Consider the following 22,575-nt stretch of genomic DNA (forward strand, 5'->3'; position numbering starts at 1 on the left):
TCCCCCAAAGTCTTTCACTGATGATCCTAGTTGACAAAATTTCAGAAGAGTTTATTCTTAGGGCAAAGGGAGACAAGGTGGCCCCTGAGGTGCCGTTTTACAGATGAGGACACTGCTTGTGGTGGTGGCTGCGTGCTTCCTGCTTCCACAGCTCTAAGGAGCCCTGATGCCAGAGAATAGGCGCGAAAGGCACGTCTGTGTGGGCAGGCACAGGCTTCCAGGCCTGTTTCCGTTCTGAACCATCTCGGACTCTTTGAACTTGGATTAAGTTAACCAACGGCAAGAAGCCCTATGAGGGAATACCCTCCAGCAGCTGAAAACCTGGTCAAACCACCAACTTCTCAATCCCGACCCTGTGCTCCAAGTTTCAAAAAGCAAACTTTATGTCTGAAGTAATTGAATGAGTTATCCCATTCATTTGTCAGCTTCTCTGTCCGTAGATACAGAGTTTTAACGCAGATAAAACCAACTGGTCCAGGCAGCACTAGGTCTTGGGGAGGAGTGTGGACTCTGGAGCCAGACGGCTGGGCTCTAAGCTCCAGCTCTGCTCTGATCAGCCGTGTGGCTGTTAGAAAGCACTCACCTCATGGTGGTGTTTTAAGGGTATGACAGATTCGTGTGCAGAGCTGAGAAGAGCGCCTGTGAGGAAGTGAGCGCACACGGGTTTGATGACTTACTGCAAGTGTGACTTGGGAAAAAATAGTTATCCTCTCTAAACTGTCTGGAGATCATCATACTTACTTCATGGGGCTGAAGAGACGGCTGACTAGGATGTGCATAACTGAATCACTACGCTGCACACCAGAAATTAACACAACGCTGTAAACGACTATACTTCAATTAAAAAAAAAAACAGGAAAATGCCCAATGCACTAATTTGTTCTATAAAGTAAATACCCAATAAATGGCAGCTGCCTTTTTCTTCCATCAACCTTAAAAAATTGAAGAGTATGTTGTTTTTCTGTGATTACTGCATCAGAAAAAATATTAAAAGACTGAAACAGTTAGAATACTATTCTCTAATTTTGTGGTTTCCAAATGAAAGCATCTGCTTCAGGTAGTGTCCTTCTAAACATACAGTAAGTTAAAGCGATAACTTCTGACTTTAAGACTGAAGTTGACGATTTTACAAAAAAGCATCTAGAAAGCTCCGGATCTTCTTTAGTCGGCAAGACAGACCACAGAAGGGCATCACTTTGGAAGAATGGTCCACGGCTAGGGACGCCGTGGTACACCACTGTGACTGTGTCCCCAGCTGGTTCCTGTACTCTTTCCTCAATTACTTTCTCATTTCTACTAGGTCATAACATTACACAAGTTAGAACGTTGTGAATAAAAGCTTTATACTCCGGGTCAGGGAACCTGGGATCGAATCTCAGTTCATCCACTTTTCATCCTGCGGGTAACTGGATGGGACTGTCCGTCCTTGCACAGGGCAGGCTGGGTATTCCCTATAACTGTGGCTTAGTAACCTTCCTTCCTGCTGTCCAGGTGAGGACGCCACCTGTCAGCGCTGTGGGGACTGGGGCAGCAGGGCAGGACTGCGTGCTTCCACTACACATCAAAATCCTGTGGGGCAGCCCTGATGGAGGATCTGGAGAGAAAGGCGTCTCGTGCTCCAGGTGGGTGTACCTGGCTCTGCTACTCCATCCTGCCCGCCAGCCCCAAGGAGCCTCCATCTCCTCCTGTAACGCGTGTGCCCACGGCAGAGCACAGGCTTCAGGGAAAGCCGTCCCCTGCCCCGCCACCCCTCACCTCGCTCAAGCAGGAACTACCACACCATGTGGGGTGGTCTGAGGACAATTCCGCCTTCTGTTCAGTAAACATCACACAGCTGGATAATCAGAGCACATCAAGTACCTGAGCGAGCTTCCGCATTGAGGGACTTGTGTGATTCCATCTAGAATGCCCAACTGCACTCGTGTTTAAAGGTGATTAACCCATTAGCTCAGATGCAAAAGCTTAGAACGATTACACAACATTAAGACATCCAGGGATATTAGTGAATGGCAGATACCTCCTATGAAGAGACAGCTCGTGCAGTCATAATTAAATGAGTTAAAAATAATATGATTAAATTTCTAAGACAATTTTTTTCTACATCTTGAAAGGTGAGTCTGCATTTGGAAAAAAAAAAAACCCTCACTTTTAAAATTATTTTTTCAAAACTTGTTTTAGAATTCAAAAGATGCATAGCCAGTCACTTTAAGCTTGTTTCTCTCATTAGAATGATTGCTTTGTTTATTCTGTGACTTTCTTTTCAGTATCAAGATTTCTATTTGACGAAAACACAGTTTCATATTAGAAGAACACCTTTAGGGTGATAGTGGAAACCAAGTAAGTTTCAGAAAACAACCAATCATAGAATTTAAAGCTGGAAAAGAGGTTAGAACAGCATCTGGTCTAACCTGTTGATTTACTGGTAAAGTACTTTAACTAGCATGGTTACACACGTAAGAAAAGAATAGATGGTGATACTAACAAGAAGCGGGTTAGTAACAAAGTATTTTACATCTCAGAATAGCATCCTCTTTATTAAACTGCACTGTCTCTCTTATTTATTAGTTCACTAAATGTTTCTAAAATTAGCTTTAATCTTATTTCACTACCTATGTTTAACAAAGCACATGACACATGGAATGACAGAATTAGCTGGCATTAATAAAAGCCATCCTTCACACGTTTATTTAGTATCTCCAAAATGTCAGGCCCTGTGATAAGCTCTGGGGAAACTCAGATTTTTAAAAAATGTCATAGCTCCTGCCCTACAGAAATCCAGTCTTCGGGGGACAAGGGCAAGTAAGCAGACACAGAGGCAGGTGCAAGGTGCAGTCAGGATGTGCCTGGTTGGGACCAGGTGGCTTCACAATGGAAGAACACATAGTACAAAGAATTGATAGGGGACAGAACAAGAAAAAGCACTGCAAGAGAACCGAGAGTACATAAAAAGCAACACAGTGTTCAAGTTCAAGTCCTGGTAATCTGAAGGAACTGCAATGGGTACTGCTGGAGATACAAGGTTAATGTGGGGAGAGCAGGGGGCTTTGAGGCTGAACAGGAGGGCAGTCAAGAAAGCCTTCAGACAGCAATTGGAAGCATCTCAACTTTATCTGCCTGAACTTCTGAACGTTCTTATATTCTGGGGCTGGTGAGACTAGCATTATCAGATTTCAGACCCTAGAAAGAACACTAGAAATAATACCAATGACACATCATTTAAGGGAAGGACCCAAGGGTAGGGCAAGACCACAAGCGAAGGTGTGATTAAGGAGGCTATGGCAATCGTCCGTCTGTCTGTCCATCCATCTAAACAACCAGGGTTCACTGAGCACTCCTACATGCTAGGTGGTAGGAATAAAAGAGTAAACAGAGATTTAAAGTTAGAAGTCAGACTTGAGAACACCATACATACAAACAAGTAGTTGCAAATTGTGACAAGTGCAGGGACTGTGAGAGGACCCAGCAGAGCAGCAGCTGGACGCAGGGAGGTTGGCAAGAATGTTTCTTAAGGAGGACAAACGTCTCAACTAAAGCAGCTGAGATGCAGATGAGTTGGAGATCAAACAGTTACTTATGAAGAAGTGAGAAGACCTGTCTCCTGGGTGGAGATGGGGGATAAGAAGAACACGTGAGCCCTGGGAGTCTGGGTTTACGGTGGTGCCATTCACCTAAACAGGGGCCCTGGGAGGAGGAAGGCCCCCGATGGCCCAGATCACAGCTTCCAGGAAGGGGATCACAGGAAGAGGGTGCCAGAAGAGCTCAAAGGAGAGACCAGAGCTAGAGATTTAGATCTGGAACTTACGAACAGGTCAATATTAGGTGACATGATGGAAACGGACAAGGTTTTTCAGAGACAATGGTAACACCACCATACTGAATGTTTGGGGAACACACACCTGCAGTCGTCCCTCGGGATCCACGGGGGGTTGGTTCCAGGACCCCTCGGATACCCAAATCCACAGATGCTCAAGTTCCTATATAAAATGGTGTAGTATTTGCATATAACCTACACGTCCCCCCTTGTGCTTAAATCATCTGCAGATTATTTATAATGCTTCATACAATGTGAATACTATTTAAATAGTTGTAAATATAATGTAAATGCTTGTAAATGGTTGCCTGCCTGGGGCAAATTCAAGTTTTGCAACTTCCTGGAATTTTCTTTCTAATACTTTCCACCTGTGTTTGGTTGAACCCGAAGGTGCCAAACCTGCAGGTATGGAGGGCCAACTGTGTTCTGAACGTGTGTTTTCTTTGCATGTGGAGCCTAAAGCAATTTATCAAAAATGATTTCACTTTAGAAATTCGTATGTAAATTGGGCTCTGCCAGGAAGTATTAAACATGTCTTTCTGTATAATTACACCAACATTTTGAACTGTTAAAGTGCTCTCATTGAATGTATTCTGGGTTACACTAAGTATTTGTCAGTTATTTAATTATTTGGACATAAGTAATGAATCAATGTCATTTTGGGAAAGAGGGGCTTCTTGTTCTCAAAAAAGAGATGAGAAGTTACTGTAATTATGTCTAATTTTACTAAGTTAAAAGTGGAGCAGAAGGTCCCAATTTATACGCAAATGGCTGAAAACACATCCATTATCTGTTTTCTTCTTTTTTTTGGAAAAAGAACTGATCAGTTGAATCGCCTTGTATTCTTAGAGCTATTCTTAGAAGACACGTGCTCACTGAGAGCGATCTGGTCTCACCGACGATTAGCCGGTGCTATTCAGGTGCCTGCTGACTGTGTGCTGTATGTACTTTTGTAATAATGATGCGCTCACAGTCTAACAGACTTATTTGCTAACAGATGTTCTTCTCAGTGACACATACTCAGGGAATATTCTGTGACAGTGACTCTGATGAAGAACAGTTGGCTCACTTGACATTATAAACAATCATATATCTTCAGTCCACCTTGGGAAAAATCAGTCAAGTTTCAATAGGTGCATTTTGACAAGGAAATACCTTTAAATTACCAGGTTTCTTACTTGCGCTAATAAAGAACATTCTTACAATGGGCATACTATAACTATTTATTAAAAATAATTTTAACATATACCATTAATTGAGTTTCCCTTGGGTGTAGAACTGTATTCGAAAATCTTCATCTAAGTACACAAAATCTGAAGAATATTGAGTATTTTAAGGGCTGAAATGCATAATACTTTCTCAAAAAAGTAGCAGTTGTGGCAAGATTTGAAAGAAAAGGTTTCATCCCCCTTTTTGTTTAAATAAGCAACTGATAACGATTTTTTGCATCTTTTATTCTGGACATAATGGCCTCAGATACTAAATGTTAAATGAAAGTTAAATAAACTGAATTGGTTAGATATAACCAACAAGTTTTATAGAAATAAAACACTTATTACCACAAATGTGTTTCAAGGAAATCTTTAAAAATTACATTTTTGAGTTCCAAAGGAATGACAAGCCTATTTTTTAGAGATGTAGGTGCTCTGAAGTTCTTAAATAATGAAAATGCTATTTTTATTTTTGCCAGTAAATGTAATAATAATGCTTTGTCAGTTACTATTTTTTAAAATCCCAAGCCCATCCCATTCGTCCTAATGGTTCTCAATTTCCATTTACCTACTTGAGTTTGCTTAAAACCAGAGGATTATTAAATTCAAGGGACCACAGACATTACTTAACTCAATCCTTCGTCCTTCTACAGGCCTTCGATTGTGAATCCTGCACCTGCTCCTTCTTTACCTCCCTTGTGACTCTAGGAAAGACACAGCTTCCCCAACCTTAAATTCTCACTTGAACAAAAGGATCACAATAGCTCGCGGAGCGGCTGTGAGAACATGATATTAACACAAACGTCAGTGCCTCGTGCAGAGCAGCTTCGCGTTAAATGTTCTGTCCTTCTTGAAAGTTCATTCTTATCCTGAGATGAGATTTGTAATACGTGATTCTGTTACTTTTAGGAGCTACACAGAATTAGTCTTTGTAACCTGCAACTGCCCTTTGAGCCCCAGAAGACAGGGATAAGGAGGGAAAGATCTTTTTCCAAATGCCAGCTCTCATATTCTTCCTACCGCACAGTTACAGTAATTGACTTGGAAAAGATCAAGGGCAGCCTTCATTAGGCAAACTTACCAGGTCTCTGTGCAGGGTTGTCTAGCCCAGTAAACGTTCACCAAGTGTTTACAATGTGCCAGAAACTACGCAAGTGGCTGGAGACTAATTAAGAGACAAAGTGCTTTTCCTGAGAAGTCTATAATCTTCTAGGAAACAGATGTGTACTAAGTAATGACTGCACTGCACAGCTATATGTAATAATTAAGTTACGCATAGACTGCTCCGTGACTAAAGACGAGAAAGCACACAGGAGGCAGCAATTCTCAGAAACTCAGTCTTGAGGATCTTCATTCATTCAGCAAACATTTATTAAAGACTTCCCATGTGCCAACATTATACTAGCCGCTGGGAATATAAAGGTGACTGGGCAGAGGGGGTCCCGAGTCTCATGGAGTTTAGAATCTAACTTATGATTATTCCAGTTCAATGGAATAACTAATTTAGTATATTCTAGGAAGACCAACTTCAACTTTCCCAGTTCTGTGTGACCAGGACAAAGACTCAGATCTTTCCAGTGCCTGCAGATGACTCTGAATGTGGATCGGGGGATTCCTGCAACCTTCCAGAAATTGCGCAGTGTCACCTAGCAAGAGACCTTCATTAAAGGAAAACAGGAAAACCAACCGGTTGTGGCATTTTAGGCCTGTCCCTGCTCCCCGTTCTTTGACAGCAGTTCGTATACTCTTTCTTTAATACTTTCAACTACTAACAGAAAACATCTATTCACTACTTGTTTTCTTCACTTATGTTACAACAGAAAGTCACAGAAAGAATCCCAGGGGTTTTGTACTGTTGTTAAAGAATCCACCCCCATCGCATTGCCCATTTTCATGGATATATTTTCTTTCTCTTAAGTAAGTCTATGAACCATATCAAAGAATTACTGAACGGTAAATGGAAAAGCTGATTTGCATTAATTAAAAAAACTGGGAACTGTTATTTTCTTCACAGAAGAGAACTTCCACTAAGAACCCATATTCAGCAGCATAGCTTAAGAGGAAACACTTAAGTGTAGAAACAGCTTGGTAAACCTAGGCAATTACTTTGTGATGGCTGCATCACTCAGAGGCAGCCAGGAGAGGAAGGCGGAAGCACTCTGCGTTAGAGTCCCGCGAGGGCCTGACAACACGGCTCCTCGACCCCAGGCTTGAACCTGCCCACCGTCCAAAGTCACCTTCCACGTATCTTAGGTTTAGCCTATTTGACGAAAGAGGTTCTTTCTTCCTCATTTTTTTGTGCCCCTAGTACCAAGTCCTTATTTAGCACTCAATGAACGTTTGCTGAAACCAGGTGGGGTACTTCAGAGCTACGGCGAGGTGAGGGGTGTTGGCCACAGCAGCTGCTGCTGTGTCTGGGTCACAAACCATCCGCACTTACATAGTCTCCATAGGTCTCCGGTGCTGGGGGCGGCGGCGGCGGTCTGTACCCTGTCGGGGGGGCTCCTCTTGCTCTGGGAGTAAGAAGTCCTCTTCCTCGACTCACTGGCCCTCGAGCGGAAAGGACGCCCCTGGACGCCGGTGTCCCTCGTGGTGCCCCAACTCCAGCTGGCCGGGCTGTGACTCCTCCCCTTCCCCTGCAAGCAGGAGGGTCAGGTTAGCAATATTCACGGCACCCTCTAACATTCCATTGTTCACATGCATTTACACCCCAGAAAAGTCACAGATCTGCAAAAAAAAGGAAAGAAAATTAAAGAAAGAAAGGAGAGAAAACTATATGCAAAATAAAAACTAAAGCAAATGAGAAATAGGTATCTAATTTCCTCAAATTAAATTTCCTCAAGTTAAAAGAGACACCTACAAAAACTTACAACTAATGTCACACAGAATGAGGAGAAGCTGAGTGCCTTCCCCTTAAGACTGGGGACAAGGCACAGATGTCCGTTCTTACCACTCCTATTAAAACTGCACTGGAAGTCCTACCTAATTCAATAAAACAAGAAAAGGAAAGAAAACTTTTAAGATGATGGAGGAAGGAGCAAAACTGTTTGCAGGTCACATCATTTCTATGTAAAAATTCCCAAAGAATCAACAAGAACAAAAGAAAGCAAAGCAAGCGTAACAAACTCAGCCCTCAAACTAGTAAGCACGTAAAACAAGGTCATGGAATACAAAGTTCATAAGTCAACCACTGTCCCATATACCTGCAATGAATAACTGAAATTTGAAAATTTGAAATCAGTCACTATAACAACCAAGATGCCCTTTGCTCAACAGATGAATGGATCAGTAAGCTAGGGTATATTCATATAATGGAATATTATTCAGCATATTACAAAAAACCTGACCAGTACTTCTCAAAACTGTCAAAAGCATCAAAAAGAGGCAAAATATATGACTTTCACCTTTAGGGAATTTGTTTTAGCCCTTTTTGGAGTATTATAAAGTAGAACTTCTTTTCTCATACTAGGCCATCGAAACCTGTCCAGTAAAGCTGGCAGTCAGGAGCATGGACACGGGGTCCAGACCTGAATGAACTCCTGACTGTGCTGACTTAACTGTCGCCTTCCAGTTAATGTTCAAGCTAATCAAGAGTCTGAACTTTCCAGTTTCCTCAACTGTGAAATGGGATTCAGAACCCATTTCTTAGCAGTATAGTGAAGAAAAAATGACAGAGAACATATAAACTCTTTAGCACATTTCCTACTCAGTGAAGATCAACAATTTATATAAATTTCAGTCTCTCTGAACGGTACTGATACACTATAATTTTTCTAGTCTTGGCTTTTTATCTCCAGTATATATCCAGAAAAATCTTCAATGTGATTAAAGAGTAGTTTCTCCTCATGGCACACCTAACTCATTTGTATATTTCAGTCAACCTGTGTATATTCAAACTAATTAAGACTCCTACCTCTTTAGTACCCCATTCCCTGCCATCCAAGGTCACAAAACAGTCAGTTTTTGAATACATAAATTTAAGTATTTTACCAAATTGAAAGACATAAACTTATATTTAAGAAGCTCACAGTTCTTTCCTGTCATCACCGACACTGTGAGGTTATGTGCCCACTGGGTATATGGAATCACAGAAAGTATCTGTGAGAGAACTTGAGACGAGTCATTTGAATGTGGACAAGTCACAAGCTCCGGACACCTGGCTATAACAGACCCTCTGGCGATTCGTTTTTAAGCGTCTGAAGTTCCATGGGGTGGTGTTAAGCAGCACAGTGTCAGCGCTGCTGTAAAAGGTCCTCTGGGGACAGGAGGACTCGACGGAAGGGACATGCTAACACCAAGACCCCGCGGCACTGCGGAGGGCTCAGGACACTGCGGAGGAAGCGCAGGGCAGCGCGGAACTGCAGGACTGATAACACGGGAATGGGAACAGAAAAAGTCCTGGTAGATGAGATTTATAATAATAATCAATGGGAACTTCTTTATTTTTTAGCTCAAAAGCTGATTCAAATTGACAGGCTGAGGTGCCACACTGCTCAGAATGGGGTAATGGAAAAGCAGAGACAACACGTCTGAGTAGGAAGTTTCACGTGCAGATAAATGAGTGTGACTGTAACGGTGCTTGCTGTTGGCATTTTCCAGCAAGGTGACCGTGGTTTCTGGTTTTGAAGCTCAGATGTGAAAATTATTGAGAGAAGTATTTCCCGTGGGAACAGTGCTTTGAATGACTGAATAAAAAAAATTACTCATCAATTAGAAACTAATTATTTAGTCTATATATTAATAAGAGGTTTTAGGATATGATGAAAAGGCACACGCTTTGGGTCCCAACACACCCATACTCAATACTGAAATCTAATCCCGCCACTTGGTTGCTGAGTCTCGGGTTCCCCTCAGGAAACCCAGTTAACAGCATGCAGCTCTCGCAGAACAGCCGTGAGGCCCACAGCCAAAGGGCCTGAGCTGGCGCAGGCGCTCAGGAAGTGGTGATGGCTATGCAGACCTCCACTCGGACCCTGTCCTCCTCCGGCTGCTTAATGAAGGATGAGAAGAGGGAGGTGACAGAAGGTACAACTCACATTAGTTCCCATTTTATCCATTCAGCACCAGCATGTTTACGTACATTTTACGCATCTAGCAACAGTAAGGTGGTATGCAGAGTAAGAGCAGAAACAGACCACACTGTTTGGCTTCTGTCTACACATTTTATCAGTGGGTGCCTGCTGGGTCCAGTGTCAAGGTCTGGTCGTATCCCTGGAAGGTTCCTGGAGATCTCTGAGGTCCATGCCTGATGCAATTATGTCCTGAGGGGTAATTTATTTTCCTACAGAATCCCTAACACATTTGACAACTTTTCTTCATCTCTGGGATACTGTTTTTCTAAGAGTAAAGCTTAATCATTCTGAGATTTTTTTCCCCTTGCCGAAGGCTGACAAGGAAATGAGAGGCTTGACAGAGGGGAAAGGTAAACACAGCCCTCGGCTGAATCCCTTGGAACAAACAGAAGAAGGGTCAGAGCTGATGGAGGCTGAAAGCTCTAAACAGAGGACGGGGGTGGTGGCTCAGTAGGAGAAATTCAGAGCCTTACGGTGGCAAGAAAAACAGAGAAACTCAATTCCAAGGGAAGTCCCCTTGTATTCTGCCTGTGATGTGGGGCATGGTGTTGTGAGTCAGTGTCTGGTGTTGACAAAGGCACAGACAGCAGACCCAGGATGGGAGGGAGGAGGGACGGGAGACTGTTCTGACAGCCTAGGCGGTGGAAGGTCCTGAGAAGGTCAAACCAAAAGGGACTCAAACAATTTAAATAATATTTCAAATTAATGTTTTTTTAACTGGAAATTCCTAAAATTTTGGCTAGTAGAAAAAGAAATATATTCTTGTTTTCCTATATCCAATCTTTCCTTAATAATAAAAAAGACTTTTTAATATAGATTGGCAGATTAATATAAATCATATCAATGCTGTGAAATACGTATGGCCCATATATTAACTGTTCAGTCCCTGATAACATTTCTCATAATCTCACACACAATGGAGAAAAAGACATCATTTTCGGTCCTTAAAATAATCTTTAGCATCTATGACATCATTCATAATCCATTTTAAAAAGAGAATAGGTACCATGAGAAAATCAGTGTGGATGAGAAAATGACAGTGACAGCGTCCCACGTGATCTGACAGTCTGAGAAGCTGCGTAGCGCCCAACAGGCAGAGTAACTGTGGGGACCTCGTATTTATCACGGCAACTGCTGAGATGCCAGTGTCACAAAAACATGACGTCATTAAAATCAGTGGGGCGCAATCTAGTGTTAGAACTACAAATGATTACTTTAAACTGACAGTTTACACAGTGCCTAGAAGTTGTCGACTACTGCAGGGGCCCCATGAAACTTCAAGCGATCCACTGGTAACCCTGTGAGTCTGGGGCAGCATCCCAGCACCCCGGCGTACAGTTTGGGGCATGCAGTCATAAGATCTAGCATGGGACTACAGCCCAAGACAAGGAGAGAAAAGGGGCAACTAAAATATTTAAAGAAACGGTAGCTGAAAATGTCCCCAATTAGATAAAAGTTGATAAAAAGTCAAGTGAATGGCTCAGCCTAATGTCCTGGGTTAAAACAAAACCACCACATTCAGCACCCAATACTGTTGAAAGTGTTTTTACTACTTAGAAAGGCAGGGTTCAACTGCTTTGTTCACTTTTTCTTCCTGCTGTTTCTGGTAACAAACGCAGGGAGAGAACTCTGCCTGCCACTTGGGAGAGAGGGCCAGGTGGGCTGGAGTCGAGGCCAGTGGAAAAGCAACCCAGAACAAGCCAGCTGTTCTGAAAAAAGGAAGGGTAGGGAGAGTCCGTGAGGGTTCAGAATGGTCTAGCCCAGATCACCAAAAGCAGGCGAAATACCGGGTAGAAACCTATGGAGAAAAACATTAAACAGAAAGTGTTTGCCTGGAGTGGCCTCGATCCCAATCTTCCCTGACACGCTCTCTGCCCGGGTCTGTGCATTCACAGGACGTGCAGGACATTCTGGAAGTGAAGAAGCTTCCTTATCTCCTGAGTTAAAAAGGAGTCAGTTTAGTTCTCTCATCTGACACTGAATGAAAAGGTTTTATTAAAACACTTATTACTTCCCACTGCAGGATTTAATTTTAGGTCATTTACATCTTTTAGCAGAAGGGTATCCTGAAGTGATAACAGTGGGGAACGTTCACGAGGATTCCAGTAATGACTTCTTCCACTGTGAAATTCCCAAGTGGTGCTGTCCACGTGACCATCCCCATAAAGCTAGCGCCTTAGTAAATCCAGTCACGTGACAGACAAGAATGACATTAACAAAGAATACTGTAAATGGTCAACACTTGATCTGAAAGCCTAAAGAATATGCTACTGCGCTGTGCTCAACCAACATTTATCTACTGAGTGATTCCTACAGCTAAGTGTTAGGGACACAAAAGTGTGTGTGTGTGTGTGTGTGTGTGTGTGTGTGTGTGTGTGTGTGTGTGTGTGTGTGTGTGTGTGTGTGTGTGTGTGTGTGTCAGCAGGAGGCTGGACACAGGCTGAATGCAAAGGACACAGGAAGGTAGGAGCTTGGCCTGCTCACGGAACAGAAAGAAGGCTAGTCTCTGAGCGAAGGCTGAAAGAGGTGATCAAAGGAAATAGAATGAAGGTTTACTTTAGAGCTAAACTCAAAACGACTTACTGAGGGACTGGTGTGGTGAAGACCTACCTAGGATCATCCAATGGTCTCGACTCGAGTAAGCACATCTGTCTTTGTTTCATTACTGTTTTTAGCCACTCAGACACCGTGAATTCTATGACCCCACTTTCCTCAGCTAGGAAGCTCAGAGCATAATCTAAAAACCAACTCTGCCGACTCCAAAACAACATGTTCCTTTTGTGTATTACCCTTACCCTTAGGGTCATTTTTGGGGTAGTTTTCTATCCTAATTTTTTTACATCTATTTATTTTTCATCTGTTAGATGGACATACTAATTTAGCAAGTTACTACATGTGATTTGATGAGGAAAAGTAGTGAAAATATAAGTCTTTTCATCGTAGCTATCAGGCTATAATTAAAATAAAACTTAAGAAACAGAATGGGAGTTCCACGGGAGTACTGCAGGGGAAGAAGGGGTGGACAAAAAAAAGATTCTAGTCAACACACAAGGGAGGGATCCTCACAGAGAGGGAGATGGTTTCTGGAACCAGGCAGCCTGCGTCCCAACCAGGCCCCACAAATCACTAGCTGAGTGACCTGGGCAAGCAGCAGACTCCTCTGGCCCCACTTCCCTCATTGGCAAAGAGGTGACTTGAGATACAAATGCCCACCTCACAGGGCTGTGATAAGATTTTGCCCAGTTAGTATCTGTAATGCGATCAGAAAGTACTCAGTTAACAGTAGGCACAGTGTAAGTGCCTGTTAAAACAGGCTTCAGTCTGGGATGTAAAGACAAGTAGGATTTAAATAGGTGAGGGGCAGGGAGAGGAACTACAGACTTACAGACAGAGAACAATGTGAACAAAGTATGAAGGGCACAGACTGACCCAGCAGTGCGGGGTTAGAGGGGCGGGAACTGAACACACGGGAAATACGGCAAAATAATGCATAAAGACCAAGCAGGAGAGAGGTCTCAAGAAAAAAATACAGAAGGGCATTGAATGCCTCTCAAAGGAGCATGACTTTTATACTGTTAAAAAACAGTATTTGGAAGATTTGGTACCAAGGAAGATCACAATCACGTGGAGGGAAGAAGGAGGGGTCTGTGTAACAAGCGGTGCCTGGCATCCGGGCTCCTTAAACACGTGGGGACAGGAAGCGCCCAAAGAAAGGTGTTCGATTAGGACAAACCGGCCGTTAGGCCACAAACTGAAACTGTGGGTCTGAAGTGTGGGCTGAACAATGACTCTACCAGAGAATGCCCTCCACCAAGGCAACGAACAAGTTTAAGATGGCAAGCGGTGTATGTGCTGCAATCAGGAGGAAAAATCTTTCATCTGGGCAGACTGAGGTGTTTCTCCAGACACTGTACTCCAAAAAGTATCAGAAAGCTCCTGCCTTCCTCATCTTTTTATAAGACATTTTCAACTTCATTTAATAGGTGATAACTAAATTAGAAATTATCTTCAATAAAAGCAGCAGGTCTGGTTTAAGGAACACAGCATCCCCTGAAAGAGGTCACTGGGCGTGCCCTGTTACCTACACTCTCTATCCAAGGGATATTCATTCTGTGAATGCCGCCTGACTTAGAAAAAGGGCCTCTGCACACACGCTATCAGGTTAAGCATCTTGAGACGGAAAGATACCCTGGACGACCCAGGTGGGCCCTTATATGAGGGAAGTGACTGGAGACAAGAGAAGACAACACGGAGGAGGAGAGAGATGAGAGTGATGTGGCCACAAGTCAGGGAGGGCCTCAGGCACCAGAGGCTGGAAGGGATGAGGAAAGTATCCCCAGCAGCCTCCGGGGCGGTGCTGTCAGTACCTGGACTGTGGCCTAGTAATGCTGATTTCAGGTATTTGGCCAATTTCTATCGCTTAAAGCCACCAAATTTGTGGTAATTCTTCGCAACAGTCACAGAAAACTAATACAGCAAATATATAATTTCTAATAATTTCAAGTAAATTATTTAACGTTAGAAGAAACGAAAATGAAAGAGACCTACTATCTATTAGCAGCTGCACAAATTATTTCATTAAATCAGCAGCAGCAATCCTATTATTATTAGCCTGTTTGTATAGGAAAAGCCCCACCTGGGGCCATGCCCACATCTGTGTTTACTTTACACTGCACTGCCACCTGTTTGCGACTGCTCTGCCAGTGTGCTGGCCAGAAACACGCAACAGGGAAACCGACTTTTTATTCTTCCAAACAAACTTGGAGAGATAGAAGAAAGCTATTTCAAATTACTTCATGCAAAATTCTATCTGAAAAAAATATCCAGTGACTAGTGAAAAAAATCTGTTACTGATTTCCATTGAGTTCTTTTAGAGGCAAAGATTAAAAAATAAAAAATAATTCTCAAAAAATATGAGTCACATCTCAATTTATGGTTTGCTTCAACTGACTTATAAATTCATTAAAACATTTTTCATGTTAGAAGTAGCCATCAATCCAGAGACAGAGATAAACATTCTGTGTGCCTGCATGAACGCAGGAGTCTTCACACACGACGAGGCATTTACAGGGACTAAAACGTCGGCAGGTATGGGGATGCTCACCTGGTACCTGACGCTGTGCTCAACACTGGAGGCAGGACAGTGGACTGGCCTGATACCGCCTGTGCTCACTGGGGAAAACACGTGCGTCCACTATCTCCACTTGTGTATCCAAGCAATCACTTACATAAAAATAAGCCTCATTTTAAAGAATGAAGGAATTAATACCATGTGAGTGATTAAATAAACTTATGTTATAGTCATTAGCCAAAGTGGTACAGGTTACATTTAAGACAGGAATATCTCAGTTCAAAGTGAACCCTCTTAATACGGCATCATACTGTCTGAACGCACCCTTCGTGCTAATACACTGGTAGAGCTGCTTGCCTGTTAATAAAGGAAACATTTTAAACTGTTGCCATGGTACCTTATTCTAGCAACAGAAAGGTAACCTAATGAATCACACCTACCTGGTTACTGCTGGGGCTGGCACACCTCTTGTGCGCAAGGTAGGTTTCCCTCGAACAACAGGTACATCTGCATTTTCTGAACCACCATTCAAATACGTTAATTCCTGGAGCTGTGCTTGCCTGATTTCATCATTATAGTCCTACACAAAAGACAGAGGATAGTAAAGTATTCAGGACAAGAAGCAAATAAATTTTTAATAGAAAAAAAGTGTAAGGAAAACAGCTGAATTCATAAAACAAGATATGAATTTGTTGAAATGAAAATTTATCAGTAAATTGTATTAAAAAAAAGCGGTATTTTCCCGCAAACTAAAATTTTCTACAGTCAGCCACAACTCCTTCTGCTGGGCATACTTTCCAAGTGAAATATTTATAACAAAATAAAAATATCACATAACTGATACATGGGCATTACTATTTACAACTCGACCAACTAGTAGTCACTGACATTTACGATGTGCCAGTGAACAGAAACACGGGGGAGCAAGCCCCGGTCCCTGCAGCCAAGGAACTCACAATCCAACAAAGGAGGAAGGCAAACAGGCCACACGGCAGCTTTATGGAAACTAAGAACCACAGGTACACATCTCTTTGGTTTATTTCCATTTGGATAGTGTTCAAGTAGCAAAATTTGGCATTTCCAAAACTGAATATAACGCCTTAGTCATGAAAACTTGTTATTCTTCATCTTACATTATTTTCCAAATATTCAACTAAGAAACTCTTGAGTCATCCTTGATTTCTCCCCTTTCCTTAATATCCCCAACTCCATTTAATAATCATTAAGAAAAACATGTAATAAATAAGAGTATGATTTGTTTTACAATTGAAACATAGTTCAGGTCTAAATGATCAAAAAGGAAGGTCATCTAACACTGCCATGGGTAGTGAGAGTAGATTCTCTACAAGAAACGTCATCTAAGGGTGAGTGTGAGCCAGCTACCAGGAGTGGGGCAGTAAAGTATTCCGGATAGAGGGAAAAGCGTATTTTAAGATTCAAAGTAATAGTGAGTCCAGGGAACTGAAACAAGGGCTGTGTGTATATGGCTGAATTATAAAAATATCCTGGGGTGGAGGGGTGGTCTTCAATTGGAAGGGAAAGTAGAAACCAAATCATGCAAAGCCTTAAGTCATTTTAAATACAACTTTAAATGTCTATAGATGATGGTACTAAAAAGTATTTAATGTTTTTCAGGAAGTGAGTTGCACTTTAAGATTTGTGTTTTGGCAATACTATGAACAACTGTGTGCCAACAAGTTAGATAATTTAGATGATGCAATGACACAGACAAATTCCTAGAGAGACACAAACCATCAAAACTGACGAGAGAAGAAACAGAAAATACCAACAGATAGTAACAAGTAAAAGGACTAAATCAGTACTCAAAAAACGTCCTGCAGAGAAAAGCTTACGCCCACAGGACGTTATAGTGAATTCTACAACCAATTAAAAAAGAATCAATGGTATCCTTCACAAACTTCCAAAAACTCAAAAGGAGAGGGGACTTCCTCACTGATTCTATGAAGCCAGTATTGCCCTGATACCAAAACCAGACAAAGACATTACCAGAAAAGAAACCTACAGAAGAACATTCTTATGCATATACATGCAAAAGCTCTTGAAAAAATGTTAAGAAGTCAAATCCAGCAGCATAAACAAACAAAAAAAGGAATATACACAGAAACTGAGTAGAATTTATACTAAGATTGCAAAGTTGGTTTAACATCTGAAAAATCAATTAATACCATAACAACAGAATAAATGACAAAAAACACACAATCATTTTAATACACAGAGGAAAAACATGACAGAAGAATCCAGCGTACTTTCATTGTAGAAACACTCAACAAACCAGGAAAACCCATGGCTAACATCATATTTAATGGCAGAAAAACTGAAAATGTCAGTCTAAGACCAGCAACAAGAGAAGGATCTCTTGCCACTTCTAGCCAACCTTGTACTCAAGGTTATAGCCAGGACAATTATGTAAGGAAAATAAATAAACAGTATTCAGATTGGAACGGAAGAACCAAAACAATTTCTGTTTACAGATGGCATAATCCTGTACACAGAAAATCACAAAAAATCCACGAAAACATTAGAGCCAATACATGAGTTTAGCAAAGTTGCAGGAGAAAAGCTCAATACATAAAAATCAGCTGTTTTTCTTTACACTAACAATGAACATTACCAAAACGAAATTAAGAAAACAGTTCCATTTAGAGTAGCGTCGAAAAGAATAACATACTTAGGAATAAATTAACAAAGTAAGAGTAAGATTTGTACACTGAAAACTACAAAATATTATTGGAATAAATTTTTAAAAATCTAAGTCAATTCAAAGATACCCCACGTTCACGGACAGGAGAAACTAACATTGTTTTAATGATAATACCTACCCACTCCCTCCCCAAAAAACCGATCTACGGATTCAAGGAAATTCGTATCAAAATCCCAGCTGGTTTCTTTGCAGAAATAGAGAAGCTGATCCTAAAATTTATAGGGAAATCTAAGGAATCTAGTACAGCCAGAACTGTCTAGAGAAAGAAGAACACAGTTGGAGGACTGGTATAAAGCTGTAGTAATCAAGAGTGTGTGGTACTGGCTTAAAGGACAGACATAAAGATCAATGAAATAGAATTGAGAGCCCAGACATAAATTATAGTCAACTGATTTTCAAATAGTCTCTTTAACAAGTGGTGCTGCAACAACTGAACATCCACATCAAAAAAAAAAAAAAAATACAGTGGGCTCACTACTTTTTGCCATACACAAAAATTAGATGACAAAGGAGCAGACACCGAAATGTAAGAGCTAAAAGTGAACACCCTTAAAAGAAAACATGAAAGTAAATCTTCATGACCTTATGTTACATCCTGATTTCTTAGATAAGATACCAAAAATACAAATGAAAAAACAGTCAAATTGGACTAAGTCAAAGTTTAAAACTATTTTGCTACAAAAAGACCATCAAAATTTTTGAATCATATTATCTGATAAGCAACTTGGGTTCATAATATATGGGGAACTCTTACAACTAACAATAAATAGTAAAAATAAAAAGAGGACACACAACCTAATTTTTAAAGGATAAAGGATTTGAATAGTCATGTATCAAGGAGATACAAAATGGCCAATAGGACCATGAAAAGAAGCTTAACATTATTAATCATTATGGAAATACAAATCAAAACCACAATGAAATATCACAAACATAACCACTAGGGTAGCAAAAATCAAAGAGACAGCCAATATCAAGTGTTGGTAAGACTGTGGAGATACTGAAACCCTTGTAACTTGCTAGTGGCAATGTAAAATGGTTCAGTCACTTTGGAAAACCATTTAGTTGCACCTCAAAAATATTAAACATAGTTACCATCTGACCTAGCAAATCCACTCTTAGGTTAATAACCCAAGAAAATAAAAACATATGTTCATGTAAAAATCTGTACATGAATGTTCACAGGAGCATTATTTATTAAAGCCAAAAAAACAGAAATAACCCCAAAGTCCTCACTGATGGACAGATAAAATGCAGTATATCATAAAGTAGATTATTCAGCAATAAAAAGCAACTCGAATGCACCTTGAAAACACTGAGTGAAAGGAGTCAGGACAAAAAACTAGACATATTGTACGTGTTTTATATGAAATGTCAAAACCCAGGTAAATCTAGAGAGACTAGTGGCTGCATAAAATAGAGAAGTGTGAGAGCGCGGGGAACAGAATGGCTTGGGAGTGCCTGCCGTTGGGTATGGAGTTGCTTTTTGGGATGATGAAACCCTAAAACTGCGGCGATCATTGCTATGCATAACTGTGAATATACAATCATCCTATGAACTGTATACTTTAAATGGGTAAATTGTACAGTATGTGAACTACATCTCCATAAAGGCTGTGTAAAAAGAAGGAAAAGTAATCTGCGGTTGCCTGTGGAGGGAGAAGAATGGGAGTGACTGCTGTTGGTTCAGGTTTATTTTGCGGGTAATACAGATGGTTTAACTTAGATTATGGTGACAGTTGCAGAACTCTGTGAATATGTAGGTGAGCGATCTTATGCTATGTGATTTATATCTCCATAAGATATTAAAGGGAAAAAAACACACAGAGGAGGCAAAAACAGCAGATGGAAGCATTAAGCAATCCCAGCATGTGGCAAAGACAGCCTGCAGCAGGGAGGGGCAGGGAGGACAGGGACAGGAGTTACTTACAATGTCTAATTTTATTAGAAATGGAAATATACTGGATCTGGTGGTATATGAGCAAAGTCAAGAATGTCAACCAGTTTCTGGAAGTCAAGAAGAATCAGTGACGGAGTGACATCATGATCTGATCAACTTTGTGCCTGCTGAGTCTGCAGTGGCCTATGGTACATACAAACTGAGACGTCCTGTAGCAATGACATAGGACTCGGAAACTCAGAAGTTAAAGATACGGATATAGAAACGAGCAAGGAAGGGTTATGCAGGCCCCACACGTTACTGAGGGGGGCATGTCATCAAGGCAGATAACCTCTCAGCCCCCGGTGGGTGTTTCCGCATGCCTGAGGCTTCAGGCCGTGCTGTACCTGTTTGGCCAGATTGGTGGGGAACATTTGTTTTGGCTCCAAAATGGGGGTTGTGGTGGTGGCCTCTGAGTATCTGAGGTCAGAGCACAGGCATTGTATGTCTATATGACTGATGCTCAATAAAAATGCTGGACACGAGGCTCAAGTGAGCCTCCCAGAGTGGCGACACTACACAGTGTGGTCACACCACGTTGCTGGGACAATCAGAGGTGTCCTGTGGAACTCCACTGGGAAGGGACACTGGGAAGCCGGAGCCTGCGTTTTCCTGACTCACTCATTTCCTCTCTGTTGATTCTGACCTGTATCCCTTTGTTGAAATACACCATAATCATAGAATGTAACACAGCTTCTGAGTCCTGTGAGTCCCCCTAGAGAACAGCCAAGCCTGAAGGTGGCTGTGAGGACCTCTGGCAGACCACGCCAGCAGGAGTCAGGGTTGCCTGGGGCACGTTCACAGAGCGAGAAGGGCTGAGGACCCAGCTCTGACCATCAGTATAAAGCAAGACGCAGGACAAAGGCCTGCACAGAGAAGACGGAAGGCATGGCAAGAACCTGAGAAGGTCAGGCAAGTGATCACACAATGAAAGCCACAGGCAGTGGTGTGGCATTCACATCTGCCGCGAGGCCCAGCCCTGGCTCCTGGGCTCCACTAGCAGTAAAGGCAGCAAGGCCTTCAGAAACAGCCTTTTTGGTGAAGGGTGTGCTGGGAGCCACCCAGGCAGAATGAAGTGTGAATGCGAGCAAGTCCCTGACACAGGCAAGGAGGCAGCTTCTCCCAGGTTATTTGGCCACGAAGAGAAAGAGAGAAGGACCACAGTCTAAAGTAGGAACAGAGGATCTGATGACAGAAGAAACAAGCATACCTGAGAAAGAATAAAAGATTTGGTAAGACAGTATACTGAATTATTCAGAATTAGAAATACAAAATACATTTAGTAAATTTATAGAAAAACATGCTCTCTTCCTTATTTTTCAAAAGCAGGACTCAAAAAAAAAAAATAACTTAAAACCTGTAGAAGAAGGCATCGCGGAGTAAGGAAAGTAACAGGGACACCCATCAAAAAGGAAGCTGACGTCACGCCCAGCTAACACCTGCGGGGAGGGGGCAGGGCAAGTGCAGGCAAATTCAGGTCACTATGATCAGCGAAGGTTGGAGTCCAGATGCAAATATGGATTCTTCCTCTAATTTATTTGGGGCATTGTGATCTCAGAAGACTCATGTGAATCTATCATTATTTCAACTACTCTAAAATAAGCCTATTAATATGTTCCTTACCATTTTACTAAAAATGTGTAATTAATAAATTATTTGTAAAGTGCATTCTAAATAAAACGTGCTACATAAATGCTAAATATTTGCCCTGTGGAAAAGTGTTAGGAGGCAGGACACAAAATTGTGTGGGGTTAAAAATAGATCCATGTGAAAAGAACGTAAATGAGGACTTATTTGAATACAATTAAAAGTTAAAAAAAATAAAAACAAAAGAAAAACACTGTTCTAAGTTAGGTGATTCACAATGGTGCCACAAAAACTAGAATTACAGCCTAATTTTATACTTCATCTTTGTAAAAGTACATCTTAAGAGCAGACAGTGTAGTTAGGAAAAAAACCCATGGGAATCTGCACCAATCACACCTGAGGTTAAGCTTAAATTTAACCAACTGGACTGTCCAGCTATCTGATCTTAGACCACTTCTTTAAACATGATGTTAACTGTTTCTTCTGACATAAGACACTATTGATATACACACTGTAGTTACAATTTTCTTGGTCTTTGAAATAAAACTTTTAAATCAGTAGGGAAACCAAGTCATACATGGTAGCTTGCAGACTGAATTATTCTTACAATTTTACATTTTAAACTAGTCATTAGTAAATTATCACTTCAGCTTCTCATCTGAAAAAGTGAAACTATTATAACATTAACACTAACACTGTCATCAATTGTGAAGAGTAAAAAATTGATTAGCATTCTAATTAAATATGTGTAAATGGGATTTTTTTCTATCCAGTAAGTTGAGAATCTATTTAAATGTGTTAGCTTGGAGAATGGGAAAAAAACTTTAAAATAAAATCATTAAAAGTAATTTATTAAAATTCAGTGCGTTCTCTGCCAGAAATGTGCTCTTCAGATATATTTGCCAAAATATGCTAATATTTATGTCCAAGGTTAATCCTGGAATCATCACTTGAATTGTAATCTATAAGAAATAAATGTTCATTATATGAAGACTAATAAAAAATTCTGGAACATGCATATAATGAAATATTATACAGACATTAAAAAGAATGAAGTGAAATCTTACATATGTTCATATGGACAGAGGTCCAAAACAACCTAAGTTAAAAAAAAATTAAAGGTTATGAGAGAGCATGGAACTTCCAGTATAACTGAGGAGAT

The 22,575-nt window shown here is 41.1% G+C and overlaps 1 protein-coding gene across 3 annotated transcripts in view; it reads right to left on the reverse strand.

The window, feature by feature from the left end:
* KHDRBS3 (KH RNA binding domain containing, signal transduction associated 3) overlaps positions 1-22,575 on the reverse strand; it is a 147,592-nt gene that overhangs the window by 49,962 nt on the left and 75,055 nt on the right. For all 3 annotated transcript variants that reach the window (XR_004315074.1, XM_032467567.1, XM_032467568.1), the window contains exons 5-6: positions 15,606-15,745; positions 7,463-7,658 (exon numbers count right to left, since the gene is read on the reverse strand). Coding sequence is in view for 2 of the 3 variants with exons in the window: in XM_032467567.1 (XP_032323458.1) it covers positions 7,463-7,658; positions 15,606-15,745 (336 nt within the window). In the remaining variant the exon portion in view is untranslated. The remainder of the gene's footprint in view (positions 1-7,462; positions 7,659-15,605; positions 15,746-22,575) is intronic.

This window comes from Camelus ferus, chromosome 25 (genome assembly GCF_009834535.1).
Source record: "Camelus ferus isolate YT-003-E chromosome 25, BCGSAC_Cfer_1.0, whole genome shotgun sequence".
In the NCBI taxonomy this organism is placed as follows: Eukaryota; Metazoa; Chordata; class Mammalia; order Artiodactyla; family Camelidae; genus Camelus; species Camelus ferus.